General features: G+C 37.2%; 1 protein-coding gene and 1 pseudogene across 1 annotated transcript; one reads left to right on the top strand and one right to left on the bottom strand.

Moving 5' to 3' along the window:
* Positions 1–5,112: 5,112 nt before the first annotated feature.
* Positions 5,113–5,212, bottom strand: LOC113300801 (annotated as a pseudogene).
* Positions 5,213–14,597: 9,385 nt separating this feature from the next.
* On the top strand, positions 14,598–21,997 carry LOC113294930 (NADP-specific glutamate dehydrogenase-like). The gene is made up of 16 exons (XM_026543300.1): positions 14,598–14,861; positions 15,058–15,705; positions 16,872–17,001; positions 17,087–17,288; positions 17,559–17,645; positions 17,884–17,943; positions 18,045–18,131; positions 18,376–18,447; positions 18,564–18,619; positions 18,978–19,063; positions 19,160–19,250; positions 19,335–19,492; positions 19,593–19,684; positions 20,392–20,472; positions 20,874–20,947; positions 21,505–21,997. The coding sequence occupies exons 2-16, from the start codon at positions 15,171–15,173 to the stop codon at positions 21,578–21,580; spliced, it is 1,887 nt and encodes a 628-aa protein (XP_026399085.1). The 5' UTR covers positions 14,598–14,861; positions 15,058–15,170; the 3' UTR covers positions 21,581–21,997.
* The last annotated feature ends 755 nt before the right edge of the window (positions 21,998–22,752 follow it).

Raw genomic sequence — 22,752 nt, 5'->3', positions numbered from 1 at the left:
GTAACCTTTACATCCTTGTCGTTGTAGACTATGTCTCTAAGTGGATTGAGGCGGTTGCGTGTAAAACTAATGACCATAGGGTTGTGATTGAGTTCTTGAAAAATAATATACTTACACGTTTTGGTACACCGCGAGCTATAATTAGTGATGGAGGGTCGCACTTTTGTAATGGACCTTTTAGGCTTTTGATGAAGAAATATGGTATTACACATAAGATAGCTACCCCATATCATCCACAGACTAGTGGTCAGGTAGAGGTTTCCAATAGGGAGATAAAGCGTATATTAGAGAAAACAGTTAATCCTAATCGGAAAGACTGGTCGTCTAGGCTTACTGATGCCTTATGGGCTTACCGTACTGCGTTTAAGACCCCCATTGGAATGTCGCCTTATCGACTTGTGTATGGAAAGGCATGTCATTTACCTGTTGAGTTAGAACATAGAGCTTATTGGGCTGTTAAGCAGCTAAATTTTTCACTTGACAAGGCAGGAGCCCATATGAAACTCCAGCTCAATGAGTTGGAAGAGATTCGTATAGATGCTTACGATAGTGCGAAGGAGTATAAGAACAAAACGAAACTTGTGCATGATAGAAATATTTTAAGAAAGTCATTTTCTCCAGGTCAAAAAGTTCTTTTGTATGATACCCGCTTGCATCTTTTCCCTGGGAAGTTGCGTTCTCGGTGGACGGGTCCTTTTATTGTTCGCATTGTCTTTCCTCATGGAGCTGTTGAGATCGAGACACCAGATGGTAGTAGTTCTTCGAAGGTTAACGGTCAGATATTGAAACCCTTTTTAGAACCCTTTCCTACAGGTGATGTTGAGGAGGTCCCTCTGGAGGACCCTGTTTACCCTTGTATACAAGAACAGTTCCCCATCTAATGGTGACAACCTTGTACTCATTGGTTGAAGCACAGTAACCAAAACCAAATCCAGTTAGAATGTTTCTTGCATCTCCAACAAGTGGGAGGACAATACGTTCTCCGGTAATCGGATTACAGATACAAATATACCCAGTATGAAATCTTCCATGGAAGCCAACTAAACCGAAGCAAACTAAACCATTGCATGAAGCCAGAATTGAATAATTTTTATATGGGGGTTTTAGATTAATCCTAGTTCTTCTTCCAAATCGGTTTAAATTCTCATCATACTCAGTGTAATAAAACTTTGCTTCATCTCCTATTGTATAGAATATGAAACCTAACTTACCAGAATCATGAGCATTGAGATGATTGAAGTGCATTTACGAGAAGGATGGATGTCGAACAAGATTTCTCCATGGTTTAGATACACATTTGCATTGTAAAATAGATTCAGCTGGTACAAGATATAAGATTTCTAACATGATCTCGTATGGAAGCATATTAAAGTTCCCCATTTTGGAGAAGAGAAATATAGGATTAATAACGAATCTACCGGAAAAAGGTTTGACAGATTTTGTATCTGTTCCTACTCACGTCGGTCTTCTTTTCTACGACCTTGAAAAGCTAGGTGGTTTTTTAATAAAAACAAATTTTTTGTTTTTCTTGTAAAACAATTAAAATCGTAAAAGGAATTATCCAATAAATAAAACACATAGAGAAATTGATTCCTAAAGAAAAACTTGCAAAAATAAATCTGAGTAGACATAGGACATAGAGCATGGTATACATGCATATTAATTGGTTGATGCCATGTATCGTTTTCCCGTTAACCGATTTTCAGAATTTCCTTTAATGTCAACTACTTATTGGTACAAAACAGTGTTATTTACTTATGAGGAAGAACAAAATCGAGTGCTATTCTCTTTGGAAAACGAAAGAAGTGAAGACAGTTTCAGTCAAATCAATTGAATCTTCAAACATTAAAGAAGGAAAAACAAATTAAACTAGAAATGGTATATATAATTGTGGTTCTCTCCAAACAAGTAAGTTATATCTTTTACGACCTTGAGCAACCAGGTGGTTGATAGACACATTTTTGTATAGGAATTGTCCTCAGTGTCTCTATTGCTAGTGCTTGATTTTGTACTTATTATGGTGTTTTTATGTTTGTGTAGGTGTTTTTGGAGAAATACACTTGTGTGGAAAAAGTTGCTCCAAAAGTGCTATTTGCACCCGGAGGACACGTGTTATTCGGACTCTCAATGTTGGTTAAGGAACACCTAAATTACTAAGGGGCATCTCAATGGATAAGGGGGACCTTCCTTACTATTAACACCCTATAGGGCAAGTGCTAAAGGGATACCTGATAGACACATTTTTGTGTCTAATTTGTCTCGATTCTATAATTGATAGTGCTCATTTTTGTACTTATTACGGTGTTTTATGTGTGTGTAGGTATTTTTGTCCAATAAACATTTTTGGAAAAATCGACTCGAAAAGTTGTGCGGGGCACCCCGGAGGACATTTACTATTCGGACTCTCACCATGGATAAGGGACAACCTAATTACTAAGGGGCATCCCTGCAGGGCATCTACTATTCGCACCCCCACTCTGGATAGGGGGAGACCACTTTCTTCTCAAAATTCAAAAGGAAAAATTGGCGGGGAAAAAACCAGTTTGCATACCAGAGTTAGGGTTGGATTTCTAGGCTGTTTTAGGGAGATTCAATCGCGGGAATTTGTTGGGCTGGACGTGATTTAGCATAACAGGCTTGGTATGAGCGCTGGAATAGATTGAATTGGGCTAGAACTCGAGTTGGAGCAAAACAGAGGTGAAGTTACACACGAGTCTCTGTTGGCCCGATTTTTGAAGTTTCAGGGAGATTAAACCGGAGATAGCTACTTACCTAATAGAGAGTTTGGGATGATTTGGAAATCTCAGAAACGCGTAAACAAGTCGGAAGAGAAGATTATTTCCGTGACTTGCATGAAAAGAAAGAGAGAATTTTTATCGGAATTTTTAGGTTTCTGAGCAGTATAAAAGGAGTTCGGATAGGTCACAGAAGGGTGACGAACAGTTTGGGGTAGTTTAGATAACCACAGAAAGCTCAAAATTGAAATTACAGACATTCAGTTCTGCTGGTGTAGGGGAAGAACACGAAGAACATACTACTCCCAGAGACAGTCGTTTCTTCTACAACAGTTTTCATATATCGTTTCTGTAACAGCTGTTTGTAACGCTTATACACCGTTGCAAACTGTCTGCTTAACTAGTTTTCTCTTGTTTTTCACCTTTTTGAGCTATGAAAACCTATTTTGAGTATGTGAATAATATGAGGAGCTAAACCCCTTAGCCGAGGCGACGGAGGAAGCCATTGTTCCATGAAAAATGGTATATTTCTATTTTAATTAATTCTTGCAATTTCTTTTATGATTGATTGCATGGAACTAATATTGGAAAATTGATTTTTATTGAATGATTGTGATCCGTTTTGATGGAGCATGCTTAGTTTAAGACTTTTGATGTTTCATGCTTGATGTATACAATTGTTACTTCAAAAATCTACTAGAGGAAATATATTAGAATCACTTTAAACGCAAAGAATTGCATGAATATTAATTAGATTAAATCACTTAATTGGTCAATGGTGGAATCCTGAGTCTCGGTGCTTTTTATAATCTTGATAACAACTTCATCTTGAGTTTTTATTTTTATTTAGGTCTAAAACAAATCTTCACAAGTCTGAGTGAACGACAACCTTTTACCACTATCTACAACAACATAAAAAACCACATCAATTTTTGGCGCCGCCGACGCGGATTTGTATTAGGTTTTAGGTTTTAGATTTATTTTATTTCTTTTAGAATTTTTGTTCTCTTTTACGCCTTTGGTATTTTTCGATTCTTTTCAGATTGGAGCGAAGCTACAAGGAAAGAAAAAGTACTATAAAAGGAAAGCATCGCCAAAGAAGGAAAGAAGAGAGGAATCCAAAAGGAGTGAAGAATAAGATTTTGTATATAGTTATTTTGTTTTATTTTTAGAAACTGTAAATAGGGTTTTATTTTTTGTAATTTTTCTTTTTATTTTTGGACACTTTTTGGACTTTATTTTTGGACTGGGACATTATTATTTTTAAACCCTACGGAAGGGTTGGTTTAAATAAAAATTGTGTGCAGAGAAGGACGGTGATTACGATATCACCTCGGCCCCTCGGGTTCGTACATGACATAGGAGTCGTGGCCCGAGCCGACTTCAGCGGTTCTTCGCCCGTCTGGTACGGGAGGTAAGTTTTTCGAAACACTCGCGAATCCCCTGTCAGCGGGTTTACTGTATTCCTTCGTTTGCATATATGCCGAGGACTTGAAAACGGCTGCTTTAATTTCCTAGTAAAGGGAAAGGACTGGCCATACAAGATAAGGGTTCAGATTTCATCACCGTTCTCTTCTTGCCCGCCTTAGGAAAAAGAAACCAAACGCGAACCTAAGCCTAAAATTTTAACTAGAACGAGACCGATAGGGTAACGAGCTTAATAGGAAAGTCGTTCGAAAAATATTGGTTACTCTTTTGAGCATACTTCGAAGTTCATGATGGTTTCTGTGAGTTGAATGCGTGACTGTGCCGCCTTGTGACCGGTGAGGCCTTGGGTATCAAAGATCCACTGAGATTCCCTTGCCTCGATTCAACTTACTTTGACTCGGATTGATTCCAGAGGGGTTTACTCAGATTGTAACGAGTTCCTTTTCGAAAGAATAGAAGTTGGTCTAGAAACAATCTAAGTGGAACCATCATGCTTTTTGTTTGCTAGAAAATTAGGTTTGATTTGGTTGAGTCAGCCTTGTTTTGTGATTGCATAGAATCCCAAATATCCCGATAGTGCTAGAAATGGGAACTTTAAAAGCTTTGTTGAACCCTACTAGTACTACTCGTCCCTCCTGTATCAGGTTAGCTGAAACTGAAGCAAATTATGAACTTAGGCCTGGGACCCTACAGATGCTCCCAATCTTTTTAGGGAAAGAAAATGAAAACCCATACTTCCATGTTAGGGACTTTGAGGAAATTTGTAGTACCCTAAAAATTAGAAACCTTGATGATGATGCTTTGAAACTCAGATTATTCCCCTATTCCTTAAAAGATAAAGCCAAGTCGTGGCTGTATACTTTGGCTTCCGAATCAATCAAAACATATGAACAACTTACATCTGCCTTTTTGAACAAGTTTTTCCCTAGGCACAAAACATCGTCTATTAGGACGCAAATCTGCACATTTTCTCAACAGGAGGGAGAGTCTTTGTATAGGTATTGGGAAAGGTTCAATGACTTATTAGCCCAATGTCCTCATCATGGTTTAGAAAAGGTTAGGCTAGTTCAAATCCTTTATGAGGGTTTAGATTATTCGACAACAACCATGGTTGAGTCTCTATGCACTGGTGGTTTTGAAAACCAAACTGTTGATGCGGCGATGGATTTTTTGAATGAAATCGCCGAAAATACCCAGCAATAGGAATATAGTAGGGAACCCAAGAAAACAATTCTTCTAGGTAGAGGAAACGTTAATAGGGTAGAAGGAGGCTATGAATCAGATGCCAAAATTGTTGTTATAGCAAAAAGGTTAGAAGCCTTAGAATTGGGTCATACTAGTGGTAGAATAGAGCCTTTTTGGGAAGGCCAGAATAATGAAGAGCAAGACAATACTCTCTATAATAACACTAGGTTTGTTAACCGTCAGAAGTTTGACCGATATTCAGAAACCTATAGTCCTGGTTGGAGTAACCATACGAACCTTTCATGGTTTAAGGGCCAGAGTCTAAGTAAGTTTAGTAATTCTAATGCTCCCCCAGATTTTGGTTATACTATAATTCATCAGGCCCAGAAAATAAAACGACTAGCTTAGAGGAATCTATTAAGATGTTAGCAAAAACTCAGGATATGTTAGCACAGAGCCAAATTAGTTTTCAGCAGGAAACCAAACAGAACTTTCAAACTAATGCTCAGAGCCTTGCTAAGCTAGAACTTCAAGTCGGCCAAATAGCTAAGACCTTAAGTGAGAGAGATAATGGAAGGATCCATAGTCAGACTACCCCCAACCCTAGAGGAGTTCATGAAGTAGGTGCAAAACCATTTAATCAAGTGAATTCTGTCACAACCCTTAGGAGTGGTAAAACGGTAGACAATAGGGTAGCCAAGCCTAATGGTGGACATACTGTAGATCCACCTTCTAGTTCCCAAGATGAGCCCCATAAGGATCCACTAACTGAAGAAACCGATAAAATTTCTAGTGATGCCAATGTGGTTCCCGACAGGTCTCATTTTGTACTCAAAGCCCCATATCCACAGTTGTTAGCTCCAACAAAGAGAGAGTCGACTTTCAACGAAATATTAGAGATATTTAAGCAGGTAAACATTAACATCCCTTTATTAGAAGCAATTAGGCAAATGCCTGCTTATGCCAAGTTCCTTAAGGACCTTTTTACACGAAAGCGTAAGCTTAATGTCCATAAGAAAGCCTTTTTAGCTGGTCAGGTAAGTTCAATCCTTCTGAACCAAACAGCCCCTAAGTATAAAGATCCTGGATGCCCCACCATATCTTGTGTGATCGGTAATTATTCAGTAGATAAGGCATTGCTTGACTTAGGAGCTAGTGTGAACTTACTCCCTTATCATGTATACAACCACCTAGGTCTTGGAAAGTTGAAACCGACTAAAATGACATTGCAATTAGCTGATAGGTCTGTCAAAGTACCTCGTGGTGTCATAGAGGATGTTATGATTGAGGTTGATAAATTTATTTATCTAGTGGATTTCGTTGTTCTAGATACTCAGCCTGTTCAGGATCCTAGTGCTCAAATACCGGTGATTTTAGGTCGCCCATTTTTAGCCACAGCTAACGCTGTCATCAACTGTAGGACCGGAATTATGAACATCTCCTTTGGTAATATGACCACTGAACTAAATGTCGTTAATGTTAATAGACAACCTTCTGACGATTTAGAGGAAGTGAATATGATTAACAATTTAGTTCAGGATCTAACTCAGGATAATTGGGACACTTTATTTGGTGATTCCTTAGATGAACTTGATGAGGAAATCCTCTTAAGTCAGTTAGGTGACCAAACTTTTGAACTAGAAGAAGCTCTTGAGTATTTTAAAGACTATGAGGATCCAGAAATGGTCAATTATCCCCATTCGAAGTCCCTAACTTGGGATTCAAGCGTGGTGTACCTGAGGTATTACTTGAGTCACTTCCGACTCTGCAACCGGATCCTCCTGATATTATCCAGGAGGAAATTTTAAAGACTTGTTGTTCGAATGAGTCAATTTGTCAAGACACTCATATGAAGCCCAAATGGGCACAACAGAAAAACCCAGTTGTCTTGCAGGAAACCTTGGATAAGGATGTGCTATGTCTGTTCATTTTTCTGATTTGGTGCAGTTTTCTGATAATTGTGGAAATTTTATTTGCTTTTATTGACCCACAGTTGTTTCGACTATTGATATATGATTTGAAAGGTAATTATCCATTTTGTGGTATTTGACGTCTCGCTAAAGAATTTAAATTTAGCACTTTTTGGGAGGTAACCCAATCTCATGCAACATGGTAATATCTTTCCTTATCTCTTTTGCTTCAAATGGTAACAGTTTCTCCTTGTTCATGCTTTTAATTTTATCTTTAGAACATTGAGGACAATGTTAGATTTAAGTTTGGGGGTATGGGAGAAACTTTTTAGTTGCAGTATGAATAAATAAACTCCAGAACCTAGAAATTTATGCCTATTGAGGATTGCACTAACTAATCTAAGTGGATGGAAGCATTTTGATCGTAGGAGTTGAGGAACCAATCTGATTAGATGGAAACATCTAGAAGAGTCTATTCATAAAAGCACAGACCTCAAGTGTTAGAAGTAACATGATAGTTTCACCATATCTCGTTGAGTCCTTTTCACTTCTATTTTTATTTTATTTTATTTTTAAACCATGTTTCTCTAAGTGATAGGTGGGGCCCACGATTCAAGTTGTTACCAATGCTAGGGTGAATTAGAGTGATTGAGTTACAAAGAAAAAGAAAAAAAAGACCAGACCAATTAGACCAAACGGATCAAAAAAAAATGAATGAAACGAAAAAGCTGAAAATAAAAAAAAAATCAGTGAATAAAGTTGACCACTGGTTCCCTTGTATATGCCAGTTGTGTTGAACTAGAATTAGGATTATCGATCACTGGTTCCCTTGTATATGCCAGTTGTGTTGATATTAGTCAGACCAGTATCTCAATCCATTAAGACATTTTGGCGGAGGCCTTCAGACAGATATGGAAACACCGTTCACTTAGTAAACATCAAAACCATCTACATTTTTCTATATCCATCTCTTAATCTATCCATGTGATTGGTTTGACTCCGAATATTGATGTCCATAGTGCAACTATCTGAGTAGAGCTCTGTCACTTTATATGAATTTTAGTATGCTTGAGTGCAAACTCGTGTACAACAATTGGAATTTCGCATCAGAGTATTTCTTCCTGTAGTCAATAAGTATGCCAACCAAGGAGATTCTTTAGTGTTTTCCAAGGTTCTGCGTAGATAGCTAGGGTCTGGAGTATAAAGGTTTTGTGGGTATACCTCTGGTAAGCCCTCCCGAGACTATAACTCGGCCACTAGGGCCACCTAGGGGTTTAAAGGCTTATTGCATACGCTAAATGCAATCGACGATGCCTGCGTCAGTGAGTTAGGATTTTATCTTTGCTCGAGGACTAGCAAATAATAAGTTTGGGGGTATTTGATAGGCACATTTTTATGTCTAATTTGTCTCGATTCTATAGTTCATAGTGCTCATTTTTGTACTTATTACGGTGTTTTATGTGTGTGTAGGTATTTTTGGCCAATAAACATTTTTGGAAAAATCGGCTCGAAAAGTTGTGCGGGGCACCCCCGGAGGACATTTGCTATTCGGACTCTCACCATGGATAAGGGGCAACCTAATTACTAAGGGGCATCCCTGCAGGGCATCTACTATTCGCACCCCCACTCTGGATAGGGGGAGACCACTTTCTTCTCAAAATTCAAAAGGAAAAATTGGCGGGAAAAAATCCAGTTTGCATACCAGAGTTAGGGTTGGATTTCTAGGCTGTTTTAGGGAGATTGAATCGCGGGAATTTGTTGGGCTGGAAGTGATTTAGCATAACAGGCTTGGTATGAGCGCTGGAATGGATTGAATTGGGCTAGAACTCGAGTTGGAGCAAAACAGAGGTGAAGTTACACACGGGTCTCTGCTGGCCTGATTTTTGAAGTTTCAGGGAGATTAAACCGGAGACAGCTACTTACCTAATAGAGAGTTTGGGATGATTTGGAAAGCTCAGAAACGCGTAAACAAGTCGGCATAGAAGATTATTTCCGTGACTTGCACGAAAAGAAAGAGAGAATTTTTATCGGAATTTTTAGGTTTTTCTGAGCAGTATAAAAGGAGTTCGGATAGGTCATAGAAGGGTGACGAACAGTTTGGAGTAGTTTAGAACACCACAGAAAGCTCAAAATTGAAATTACAGACATTCAGTTCTGCTGGTGTAGGGGAAGAACACGAAGAACATACTACTCCCAGAGACAGTCGTTTCTTCTACAGCAGTTTTCATATATCGTTTCTGTAACAGCTGTTTGTAACGCTTATACACCGTTGCAAACTGTCTGCTTAACTAGTTTTCTCTTGTTTTTCACCCTTTTGAGCTATGAAACCCTATTTTGGCTATGTGAATAATATGAGGAGCTAAACCCCTTAGCTGAGGCGACGGAGGAAGCCATTGTTCCATGAAAAGTGGTATATTTCTATTTTAATTAATTCTTGCAATTTCTTTTATGATTATTTGCATGGAACTAATATTGGAAAATTGATTTTTATTGAATGATTGTGATCCGTTTTAATGGAGCATGCTTAGTTTAAGACTTTTGATGTTTCATGCTTGATGTATACAATTGTTACTTCAAAAATCTACTAGAGGCAATATATTAGAATCACTTTAAACGCAAAGAATTGCATGAATATTGATTAGATTAAATCACTTAATTGGTCAATGGTGGAATCCTGAGTCTCGGTGCTTTTTATAATCTTGATAACAACTTCATCTTGAGTTTTTATTTTAATTTAGGTCTAAAACAAATCTTCACAAGTCTGAGTGAACGACAACCTTTTACCACTATCTACAACAACATAAAAAACCACATCAATACCCTTACAAGATTAGGGGGAGGTCATCTTCTCCGTTTGAATTTGGATTTTGGCGGGAAGAATTTGCATTGAAGTATCAGATTTAGGGTTTGATTTTAAGGCATGTTCGAAAAAGATTCAATCGCAAAAATAAATATGAGCAGACATATGACTTAGTGCATGGTATACGTGCATATTAAAGGGTTGGGCCATGTATCGTTTTCCCGTTAACCGATTTTCAGAGTTTCCTTTAATGTCAACTACTTGTTGGTAAGGCTATTGTCTTTCCCACGAGGATTTTCTGTCTTAGGAGTTGTGAAACAATTAGTCAACTTCATCCGAGCAAAGTGATCATCTACAACGGATCACCTTTACTTGTATCTATCACGTTGTACTCTTTTCCGTTCGTCAAGGTTTTGTACCACTAGGTTTTTCCTTGTCAAGGTTTTAATGAGGAAACATATTCAAGTTCAACTATGTTCTAAGTTTTATTAATATTGTGCTTATTTTCTTTAGCTCAGGTTTTGTCCCTCTGGGTTTTCCTGACAAAGTTTGAACGAGGAAATTAACTTAGACTAGTCGGTACTTGAATATCGTATTGCATGTGATGAACTACGAGACAATATGTGAAGTATTATATATGGAGAGTTGTACCAAGGTTTTGTCCCACTGAGTTTTGTTACTTATCAAAGTTTTAATGAGGCAATGAATTCTGGCACAAGTCATCGAGGAGAACGACATTTGAAGAACTATATGTAAAGCATTATGTATAAAGTTTTATTATTGAACCGCACAAGGGAGAGTGTTACAGGGCATATGGCATATGGATGTGCGGTCCAACTAGATTCCTAGGGTTGTATATAAGGGAAACTATGTAATGATTTTACACTACTCTCTTAATAATATTTTTCTTCTCATTCCTCTTATCTTTCCCTGTTTCATCCATAATTCTCCTAAAACAATCTTTGATTTTTGACTATAAGTCAAATAACTAATGAAGTTTAGTTAATTTTCATTAACAATAATTAATTGAGGGTATTCTAACCCTTAGCTAAAATAGTTAGATAAGGTGTTTTCGTGATTACTATTTGGAGAATGTATAAAAAGGTCATACTATTAAGACCCGATTCACAAAAGGGTCATACTGTTACAAATTATTTACAAAGTAGCCACACTTCCGTTTGTAGCAGGGTTAAATTGCTGGGGCCCGCAAAATCAGAGTTAAATCAGGTGCTTAATTTACCTGTTTGTCCCTCACAGACTTAGCCTCGGGTCGGGTTAACTATCATCATAGATATATTTACATCTCGGAGAAAAATGGACGGATGGATGAAAAACCTAGGAAATTTTACTCTTTAAGCAAAATCGATCCCCTTTCCTTCTAATTTCACCACCGCTTCTCTCTCAAACTTATTCTCTGCAACTGGTTGAAAAGGGAGATCTAGATTTCGTATGAAGATAAGGTTTTAGATATGATGTTATTACAATGAATATTAGTGGTTTTTTGTGTTTTCTGAAACACGTAAAGAGAACTGGTTGCTATTACTTTCACTTGGAGCAAAACGGGAGATAGGAGATGCAAAACTGCTGCAGACATGAACATATAACTATTCTTTCACCCTTTCAAGCAGTTTGAATCGTTTAAAAGTTAGGTATATTCTTAGAAATCTTAATTTCAATTTGGAGACCTTTTTTATAGAAACCTAATTTCGGTTTGGGGATTTTCAGAAACCCTAATTTCTTGTTGATAGGAAAATTTTGATTTGTGTGATGGTGTTTAGTATTATAATTAGGGTATCCTATTAACATTGAGAGATATTAACAATGTTTGAAAATTGTTGTTTGCTTTTGTTTCACTGTTTTTGCTGGGGTGGTGACTAAAAGATATATGGGTTGATAATGGTTTTTGGGTTTTTTTTGCCTATGTTTAGTGATTTAATCTGGTGGCTTTAAAGAGCTCGATAGAGGTGTAAATTGAACAAGCTGTTAGCTTCTGTTGCTGTTGTGATGGTTTTGAAGATGTTGGTGGAGGTAGTAATGGACCAAATGGTTGTGGTGGTTTTAAATGAAGTTGTTGTTGGTTTTTAAGATGTTCATGGAGGTGGTAATGGAACGAATGGTTGTGGTGTGGTTTTTAAGATGCTGATGGAGGTGAAATGAACTTACTGTTGTTGTTGCTGTAGTGGTCCATGGCATTCAGAACATGAGCAATTGTTGTCTCCTAAAGGTTCGACATTCCAGCTTCAGGGTCTACATGGTGGCATCTCTCTATGGTTAAGAGGGGTGGCGGAGGAAGAGGAGCTGCATCATCTTCATCTGCTGGTGATGCAACATCATCTCCACCCACAAAGGGTGCAACACCATGTCCACCTACAAATGCTTCAGCTTCACTGGTAACACCACCAGCTGCAAGTTCATCTATGAGTGGAATTATTGAGGTGTGGAGGTTCAAGATGTGGTAGAGGTTCTAGGGGAAGAAGGTATGGTGGTGGGACTACAAGTGTATTAGAAACCGTCACAGGCCATTGCAGGTGAATGAAAGAACATGAAGATGAGTATATGGTTTTCATGCTCTATGGATATTAATTTGTTTTAAGTGGTTGCTGCAGCAGATTGAAATTGCAGTGTGCAAGTGATGTTGTTAAAGACGTTGTGGAGTTGGTGTTCGAATGGTTAGGATTTTGATTGAACCGCATGAATGGTAATTCAGATCGATGGTGTTCGTTGTGGGGTGTGCTCGAAGGTCTAAAAGTATCTCTTGAGTGAATTGAAGAAATGGAGGAGCTGAAATGCTAGATGTATGCTTAGGAATGGATTGCAGAGAAGGATATTGCACCAGGATGATGCGAACTAAAGCTGTATTGCGCCATCTTGGCGCTACATTGAGTTCAGCTTGTGCAAAATTGCTCAAGCAGTGCAACTCAGCCCACTCAGTCGAGTCAGATATGTTAACTGCAGTTACATAGATAGAGTTAAGATGGAGGGTATTTTGGAGAAGTTTGACAGCGTTTTTTCATTAGCAGTTATGTCGGCCAAAGTATGACCAATTTGTATACAATTACAAAAGTATGATGATTTTGTAAAGCAATTAACAAAAGTATGACCATTCAGTAATTGGCTTTTACTATTTCATAGCCCATTTTTGTCTTTTTATGAGCCCTCAAAACCCAAAATTTGGAGCCCCTATAATAGGTTTCTTTCAGATTTAGGGTATAGATTTTGTCCGCATAGTAGTGTTATGAAAAATAGAGTATGAATCAGAGTGTTATGAATTTCTTTGGGGTTGTTTTCAAATTAAAGAGAGAACATGATAAAACAAACAAAAATATACAAACATAAAGACATAATGGTCTAGGATTTTTGGCGTTCATTTCATCATTCATAACGTTTACTTATTCACTAGATTTATGTTTTAATTGAATTTTTGGATAGTTCCATCTCATAGTTATATTCTTGGCTGTGAAATCTGTCGGGAGAAACAATTAACAGCTCCCTCATATTGAACTGCCGTTATTTACTTGTAATCAAATGGGGCATAATTTCAAGAGTGTGTCTTCTATTACTGATCCTACGTATATTTTTTTTTCTTTTTTTTTCTGTCAATCAATAAATTTCAATTCATTTAAATCGAAATAATGATTACATGTCATGCTTATGTCTTTCTCTTAAGTTTCTTATAGTAATTGTTTTTTTTTTCTTTTTGCCTTTTCCTTCAGTACTCTTCTTCTGTTTCCGTTTTAGTGCCCGTACATATTTGTTGTTGTACTATGTACTGGCAGTGTCATTTCATTTGTATGTACTTTTTTTCTTCATTTGTATCATTTCATTTCTATGTACTGGTCGAGGCATGAGATTCAACTGTTTACTTCATATATACCACGGAGTATAGCTATAATTGGTCGAAATTTTGCATGGAAGCATATTATTTTGTGGTGAAATAGATGTGAAGAAGATGGAATAATGGGGTTGCCTTATTAGCTGCTATAAAAGTTGATTTTTTTTTATCAATGAAAGAGGAAAAGTAACACTCTTGTTATTTTCATCTATCCTTAATTTAGAACTAGTTCTAAACTATTTTGAAATCGAATTTTGGACCCCAAATCCTGTAACATGTCCATTATTCTAAAATCGATAATGTAAATCAAGGGTTTTGAATGTGATAAATTACGAGGTCGAACCTCCTCAAATCACATGCAAGGATTTTCCCACCTGATTTTCCACAATAAAAACCGACTCTCACGTATTTTTGACGGGCCCCGGTCACCACCTTTTTAGATTAGCGTGGGGCTCATTTAATGTGTGTGCTTCAAAAATCTCGGTTTAAGAAGAATTTTGTTACTAATTTCGGTCATCAATTATTCGCCAACGAATTTTACCCCAAAATACGTCAAACTTACTATTGCAAAATAGACCGATAGATTCCACTACACATATCTCGAGACTACCCCAAACCAACTCTCAACGGTCAAGATCTTCAGTACTCGCTGTCTGAACACATCAGAGTCTGGTTCTTCTTTAATCATCACAGAGATGAAAGGAGAAGTCAGTTCAATTCCAGAACAACAACTTCCCCCAAATTCTAAAAATTCATTTTTTTATAGAAAGTGTGAAGAGGAGAGAGAGAAGCAAGTGAAGAAAAGGAAGAGACAAACCACCACTGTTTGTCTTCTTTTATGGTGTGTTTGGAGAGAAAAAGGAAATGAAAAACCACCTAATAATAAAGTACACATAGAGGGTCTCAGAGGGTTAGACGAGAGGAAAAGACTGTAATTTCTGACTTGGGGTTTCTTCTGATTTTCACTCTAGGTATGTATTTATTGTTTTCTCTACATGATTTTGATTCTGGGTTATGCACAAATTTCATCTTTTTCATGTTTCTCTCTCTTAATTATGTGATTTTTTTTGCTGTTTAGTACTCTGGGGGTGATTGTATTACATTTGATTATGTTAAATTTGCATAAAGTTTGCATATTTTTTTTATGTGGGGTTTTGGTGTTTGCAGTTTGGGGGTTAATTTGATTGATGTTGCTTAGAATTGGTGTGGTAGTGATGGAAATTAGTAAGTGTTGTCTAGGTTTGTTATGCTGAGAGTTGATACTGAAGAAGGGTTCAAGGATGAATTCTTCAATGGATGAGATTAACTTGTTACAACAAGCACATAGACATCACTTAGTTGTACGAGAACTCGGTGAAGAGATTGATTTAGAGATTGGTCCTGGAGATGATGATCCTTCGTTTGCGAGTACACAGTTAATGGGTGCATCGCAGGAAGTTACAAGTGATGATCATGAAGAGCATAAGCAGATGTTATTGGGAACTCACCACCCACATGAGGATTTGGAGGGGAAATTGTTACAGAAGAAGAGAAAGAAGAAGGTGGTGAAGAGATGGAGGGAAGAGTGGGCTGATACATATAAATGGGCGTATGTTGATGTTAAGGAAGGGACAGCACGGATTTTTTGCTCGGTGTGTAGAGAGTATGGAAGGAAGCATAGGAGGAATCCGTACGGGAATGAAGGTAGCAAGAATATGCAGATGAGTGCTCTTGAAGAACATAATAATAGTTTACTTCACAAAGAGGCGCTTCGGCTTCAGATGGCTTCTAAAGATAAGATCATGACTGCAGTCGACAAATCCATATATGTTAAAGGTCAGTAACTTTTTTGTTTCTATCACGTTAGAATTTTGTGGGGGTATTCCCAGTAATGTCCATGTTAAAGCTCGCATATTCTCTGATATGTATATATTATCAGCATAGAAATAGACAATAGCATTCTCAACTATTAAATCTTTCATTTGAATCAATTTGAATAATTACATGTACATATGATTTCATACTAGTGAAGTGGTGACACATAAACCTTGACGCATCTAATGCCTTCATATTTGACTTCAATTTCTGAGTGAACCTTATTACCAGTAACTGCAACTTTGGAAATGCAAATTAGCTATAAGGCCTTTAGCTATTAGTCGATTTAAATGGAATGTGAAAGTTGGATACATGCAAACTTTACACCCTTTAGAGCATACGTGCCTATTGCTCAGGTTAGAAAGTTATACATGTATGGTTTATGACTACTGCAACGCAAATAACAGATGGGTGAATTACTCTTAGAAGCCGTTAGTCACTGTTATCATGACTAATATATGGTTGGTGCGATTTCATTTTGAAAACTCATTGTGTTTGTTTTCAAAGAGAGTAGTCTGGTCAGAGTTTTATCTTGAGGTAGGGGCCAGAAATGAAACTACACTGCTACTCGGGTTTACAAAATAATGAGTAGGATGCTGTCAGTTCTACTCATCAACGTGAAGTGTTAAGGAAGTCCATTTTGGGTCTGCCCTGTGCTATATGGGGCTCACATGCTATTTTAGAGTTTGCTTTTCTGTTTCTCAATCGGTTTTTTGCTTGGGGCCATAGAACTTTTATTGACTTTTATTTGAAAGGACATAGGATGTGAAAATTTTGGGTAGTTTTGTTTTAGACAATATGTAACACCCACATGTAACACCCACATGTACACAGTAAAATTATCGTGATACTAGCCGTTGCTCAGTGCAGTTCTAACTTCTAAATCTTTTGTTATATTAGTTTGCGTAGCTTGAATGCTTCCTCAATGCTTCTTCGGTTTTGCTGCTGTCAGTAGTAAAGTTTAGTTGGAGAATCTAGTTCAATTTCTTTTTCTTTTTTTGGTACAAAAATATTGTTCATTAAGCTATTCTGTTGATGTTTCCTCATGATTTCTAGTTCATAATCAAGTGTCAGAGTATAATTTATGCCACACTCACGTTGAAATTATTTTTTGGAAATGAGCTCAGCTCTTACGTCCAAATCAGCTACTTCCATCATTGAAGCTGTGCTCAGAAGGGACCCTAATGAATCTGAGTTCATACAGTCAGTCCAAGAAGCCATCCATTCTTTAGAACGTGTGATAGCCAAGAATACCCAGTGAGTTTTCATCTTGACACAGCAATCTTCAGCAGTTTCATATTCGATCATTAAAACCCAATGATTTAGCTTTACTCTGTTACAGTTATGTCCGCATTCTGGAGCGATTGTTAGAGCCTGAACGAATGCTTGTCTTTCGGGTGCCATGGATTGATGACAAGGGAGAATCGCATGTGAATCGTGGATTTCGCATACAATTTAGCCAATCTTTAGGTCCCTGTAGAGGTGGTCTCCGGTTTAATTCATCAATGAACTTAAGTGTTGCCAAGTTCCTGGGCTTTGAACAGGTATGCATTTGCAGTTCAAAATGTTATTCCTTTATTTATTCATATCTGTTGATTAGTTCCATTATCTATTGCTACTTTTGCCGATCGTATTACCTTTATCTTGTGTCCCTATGCACCATTAGAATCTGAACTCATGAACCCATTAGAATCTGATCACAATTCATGAGTATGGCCATGTTTTTGCTTGTTATGGTGGTAATCTAGTTTTATATGGAAGGTTAAGTCCTAGAGTACGACTTACTTGGCCGAGTTTATCGCGTTCTTTTGCAGACTCTAAAAAATGCTCTCTCTCCATACAAACTTGGAGGTGCGGGGGGAGGAAGTGATTTCGATCCAAAGGGAAAAAGTGAAAACGAGGTACTCACAGTCTGTATATATTATCTAAGTTTTAATCTTAAATTTCTGTATGAGAGTCATCAAAGTGATCCTGGTAAGTGTAGGAATGAAATTGTTTCTAAAGTATTTGATTATATAGTACTTGCTGTTTAAACTTTTATAGTCTTCTGTTGAGATAAAGGCATCTGTCTCAGGTTGCACTCAACCCTTGAACATTTATAAGGGTGCTGATGAATGGATGTGAAACTTATATTGGCAGATCATGCGCTTTTGCCAAAGTTTCATGCAGGAGCTACATCGCTATTTGGGTCCTAATCAGGTGATTTTCTTATGATTGATGTCATATTCACTTTCTGGGATTCAAGGCATGAAGTTTCGAAATTTTAATGTTGATGTTTGTTTGGTACTCTGTACTGTTAGGATCTTCCTGCAGAAGACATGGGTGTTGGTCCACGAGAAATGGGTTTCTTATTTGGACAATATAGGCGTCTTGCTGGTCATTTTCAGGTATATATGGCAATATAAAGATCGAATTGAGAGTTAATCTGCACTCTTTTACTACTACTACTGGAACTTTACATCAAAACTGCATGTTACAGCTATATCATCGGTACTTGTCAGCACAAAAGAATCTAGTATCTTAGTATGCTAGAAAGGTTCTCACTGATGGCATTTTCTAGGTTGAGTCGATAGGAGTCAGTAATAAATTTGAATCTTAATGGCTTGTTTCTATTTTATGGTACTTATGCAGGGAAGTTTTACAGGGGCAAGGATCTTCTTGTCTGGTTCTAGTCTTCGAACTGAAGCTACCAGCTATGGTTTGGTAACTTTCTTTCTGATAAGCTTCTTTCGCTTTAAACTCACACGGGTCTTTCACTAAAAATTATATCTTCTCCTATCTGGGTCCTTCTTGCTGAATTTTGTATGTATCCTCTCCAGGTGTACTTTGCTCAGCTTATGCTTGCTGAAATGAATAAGGAACTCAAAGGATTAAGGTACTTAACTTAATCTGGAGGCTTATAAATTCCATTCATGTTGAAGATTTTATTACTCGGTTACTTCCTTTTTTTTGTTGATGCTAAGATTGTTTGTGCCATTCATGATGAAGAAATAATACTTCTTCATATCACTGCCAACCTTACTCTAATTTCTGATCATATAGTGGAATTTTGGACCATGTTGGATAAGCTTAAGAAACGTTCGACGTGCTTGCTTGGATATTGTGCTTATGTATCTTGGGATTTTCAGTAATTCGCTGTATGAAAGGCCTTGTAATAGAATTAGATACAAATTAAGAATGTTCTGGCTCATCTATGGTTGAGTTAGCTGATTTTCTTAATTCATCGTCTTCAGGTGTGTAGTTAGTGGTTCGGGGAAAATTGCAATGCATGTGCTGGACAAACTTGTGGCATTTGGTGCTCTGCCTGTCACCGTGTCTGGTAACTATTTGGTGACGCTGACGGTTTTTTGGAAAATATTTATAGACAATGTACAGATTTTATTGCAAAAATAGTTAAATCTGAATGCTATTGTAGATTCCAGGGGTTATTTAGTTGATGAAGACGGATTCGATTATATGAAAGTGGCATTTGTGAGGGATATTAAAGTTCAACAAAGAAGTTTGAGGTTTGTTTCGCCAGCTAACATATTGCATCTCCTAGTTTTCAGTCTCGCTTTAAGTTTACCTTGTAAGTTGTCTTAAATCTGCAGAGAGTACTGTAAGACTTATACTCGATCAAAGTACTACGAGGATGCAAAACCTTGGAATGAAAGGTGTGATCTGGCATTCCCCTGTGCAGCACAGAACGAAATCGGGCAATCTGATGCCGTTAATTTGGTTAGCTCAGGTTGCCGTATATTGATAGAAGGTAAATAAATATTCCAGCCAAACTGCCACGACGTTTATAGAAATAATTTTGTTTCTCAACTCATATGGCTCATAATTGTGCATTATCATCTGGTTCACAGGTTCGACTATGCCTTGTACTCCTCAAGCAGTTGATGTACTGAGGAAAGCTAACGTTCTTGTTGCTCCAGCAAAGGCTGCTGGTGCTGGAGGGGTATGAATAACTATCCCATGAGATCTTGTTATCTTGAGTTAGTTCTAAGAAAAGTTGCAGAGTTATCTTAATACTTCTTTATTTTGGATATGATGTATATATATGAATGTCTAGAGATTGTATCAAAGCTCAAATTTGGACGCTGATTAAATCCAATCTCCATAAAGATCTGGCTCTAGTACTGCAAGATACAGCTAGAAGTAATGTGCCTCAGTTTCATAGTCTTAATTGCACCTTTAAGGATGAGTTCGTTCATCTCTGAGATGCTTGGGTATGTTTAGGAGTAATTTTGTCACTCGTGCATGAATACTGTTAGCCTTTACCTTGTGGGTTGATTGAAACTTGATGGGGATTTGTCGTATTGAATGTGTTGTGGTTAGGTGTGTGAAATGCTTACAAAAAGGTTACTAGGTTAGGCATTTAGATCATGTTTCAATGGACCGAACTTCCTCTACACTGATATTGAACGTGTTCTGTTTTATTGGCAACCTTCGAGTTGGCGCTGTCCCATAGAGTTGGATTATGAACATATAGAGTATGCACGTAACTTCTAGAAGAAACAAATGGAAAAGAAACCGATGGAGAGAAAAAAATGACTTGTCCAATTCAATTCAATTTAATTTGTTTTAAATTTTTAATGTATATCTGGGATAACTGTTCTGGATTTATGCATATTTTTCTGCTAACTGTTGTTAATCTGCTTGTAGGTTGCTGCTGGGGAACTTGAATTGAATCAAGAGTGTAATGCTATTCAGTGGTCTCCAGAGGAATTCGAACATAAATTACAGGTATGCCTAAATTTTGTTATTGATTTCAACTCATCTCGTACGAAGCATTCTGTCCATGAGTACTTACGCTTAACTAGGGTAGCATTTGTTGCTAGGAATAAAATGTATTATGAGGTTTCTTGTGTCACCAACTGCGGATCAAGCGTTTCCTCTCTTGTTATTAGTTTTATGAACAGAGTGGAAACTCTGACACCAGAATTACCTAACCAGAACTATGATAAATGGCTTCTTTCTTTTGTGATTATCATTAATTTTCCACAGAAACTGCACGACGAAGTTCAATTAATGCAGTGTTCTAATTAACTGACAGCGCCTTTGTTTAGCCCTACTGTTTTAGGAAGTGATAGCGTCAGTGAGGACTTTCTGACTCATTGTTTCCACTTATGTGTTTTACCTTTCAGGAAGCTATGAAATCGACGTACCAGAGAACCACAAAAGCCGCTGCTGATTTTGGATATTCAAAAGAGTGCCCTGAGTAAGTGCTGGATTAACTCCCACCAACTTCACTCTGTTTTATGTTTCTTTTTTGATCTGAAATCGACTGAAATGAAATGTAGTTTTAAGGGTGTTTTTTTTTGTTTGTTTTTTTGTCTCTTTTGTTAACTTTTGTTGTTATTTAATCACTCTGCATTGCAGATTTAGTGATATAGGTAGGTCATGTTTCGTAGAAGTGAATTAGAAATGAACGCAAATAGGCCAGGTTTTAGAAAACTTCAAAAGATTTGACATACGACAAATCAATTAGGTTTTGTACGAGTTATGGGGTCTTTAGTTCTGTCATTTTAAAGTGTGATGCCTACTGATGCTTTCATAAAACCGCCTCGTTGATTTTAAGTGAGCTGCAGTTTCTTATTTTGGAACAATACATGCAATCTTGGAGTTGGAGGGTCCTTTGGTTTTGTTACTCTGATTTTTGAATTGCTACCTGAAAGCAAATTGTTCTAACATGTTCATCTTTTATTTTATGCTTCACTGGCATCGTATGTCAATTGACACCTGAATATATATTTTGGTTTCTTCTTGAAACAACAGAGCTTTAGTGCATGGGGCAGCAATCTCTGCTTTCCTCACTCTTGCCCAAGCTATGACCGAACAAGGATGCGTGTAATGAAACCTGCAAGAGAACTAAACAATGACTCCTGGTTAGACAGGTCGGTTAGCTAATCAATGTACACTACTGTACCAGTGTAGACAAATATTTCATCCTCGAGCAGATAATCTATGGGGAACTAAAGTTCCAGAATATTATTTTGCAGAAGAACTTTCTTCATGTTGTAATATGTAAATGAAGTTCACCTGTAATGGGTTCGGGTGTCTAATCTATGGACATAGGACTGTAAAATTACATATGCATACTTGTTATGTACTTGAACGATAATTGGGGAAAAAAAGGTGGGGAGGGGTATGTGAAGTTCAAATCAGATCATGTAAAAAACCCATTTGAAAATGCTTGTTTGTGGAGATTATTGGAACTCCTGATACAAGATTTTTTATAGTGAAAAACTAACTCTTTGACGAATTTTCATTTCTTTTGTTCTTTTTCTGCGTGCTAATTTTCTTGCATTCACAAATCGTGGCAAATATTTGCTTTTGGAGTAAAGATCCACTAGAGAGTACAGACTGAGATTTTAAAATTGACATCCATTTGCACTTTGCAGTGGCTTGTGATATGTCTTCACAAGTACACAACAATAATTTGATGTGAGGACACTTTTCCCACCGAGCAAAAGGTGATACCACTGTGTCTTCTTTAAGGTCTCTTCTTTTTATTAAAAATAGGATTTCTTTTCAGCAAAAAGCGTCTTTTGTGTTTTGACAACCGTTTTCAAACACTAGCATGGAACCTGTGCTATGCACCGGGTATGATGAGAATTCAACCCCCATTTGGAGAGGCGGGGCTTCATCCCGTACCCGTCCCAGAAAGGGTCATTATTAACGAGTGCAGTGTATAATGGAAACAACAATTATTATTTAGTAGGTTAACAATGGGAGCCAAATTCACCAATCGCATTTGGTTAAAGTGTTTGAGATAAATTACATATCCTCTTATAAATGTACTTTTGAAAAAATATGTCAACCTTTAAAATTAGTAAGTAGTTCATAACACTGTCAATTTCAGTACTGTAAAGATAATTGATAATGCGAGATTTGATGTCTTCTACTCAAAGTAGCATCACAACTACTCTTAGTCTTGCTAGATTTTAAAATACCTATACATTCAACATTTCTTGGCTAATCATTTTTTGCAACTTAAAAGTAAAAAAACAAAGTCATAATAAT

This window comes from Papaver somniferum, chromosome 7 (assembly GCF_003573695.1).
Source record: "Papaver somniferum cultivar HN1 chromosome 7, ASM357369v1, whole genome shotgun sequence".
NCBI lineage: Eukaryota > Viridiplantae > Streptophyta > Magnoliopsida > Ranunculales > Papaveraceae > Papaver > Papaver somniferum.
Note: the sequence above shows the minus strand (reverse complement) of the source record. Positions and strands in the feature narration are given on the sequence as shown.

Coding starts and splice junctions, on each gene's coding strand:
- LOC113294930 (XM_026543300.1), top strand. CDS start 15,171: ATGAATTCTTCAATGGATGAGATTAACTTGTTACAACAAGCACATAGA. Junction 19,251..19,334: donor GTTCAACAAAGAAGTTTGAG/GTTTGTTTCGCC, acceptor TTAAATCTGCAG/AGAGTACTGTAAGACTTATA. Junction 20,473..20,873: donor AATTCGAACATAAATTACAG/GTATGCCTAAAT, acceptor TTTACCTTTCAG/GAAGCTATGAAATCGACGTA.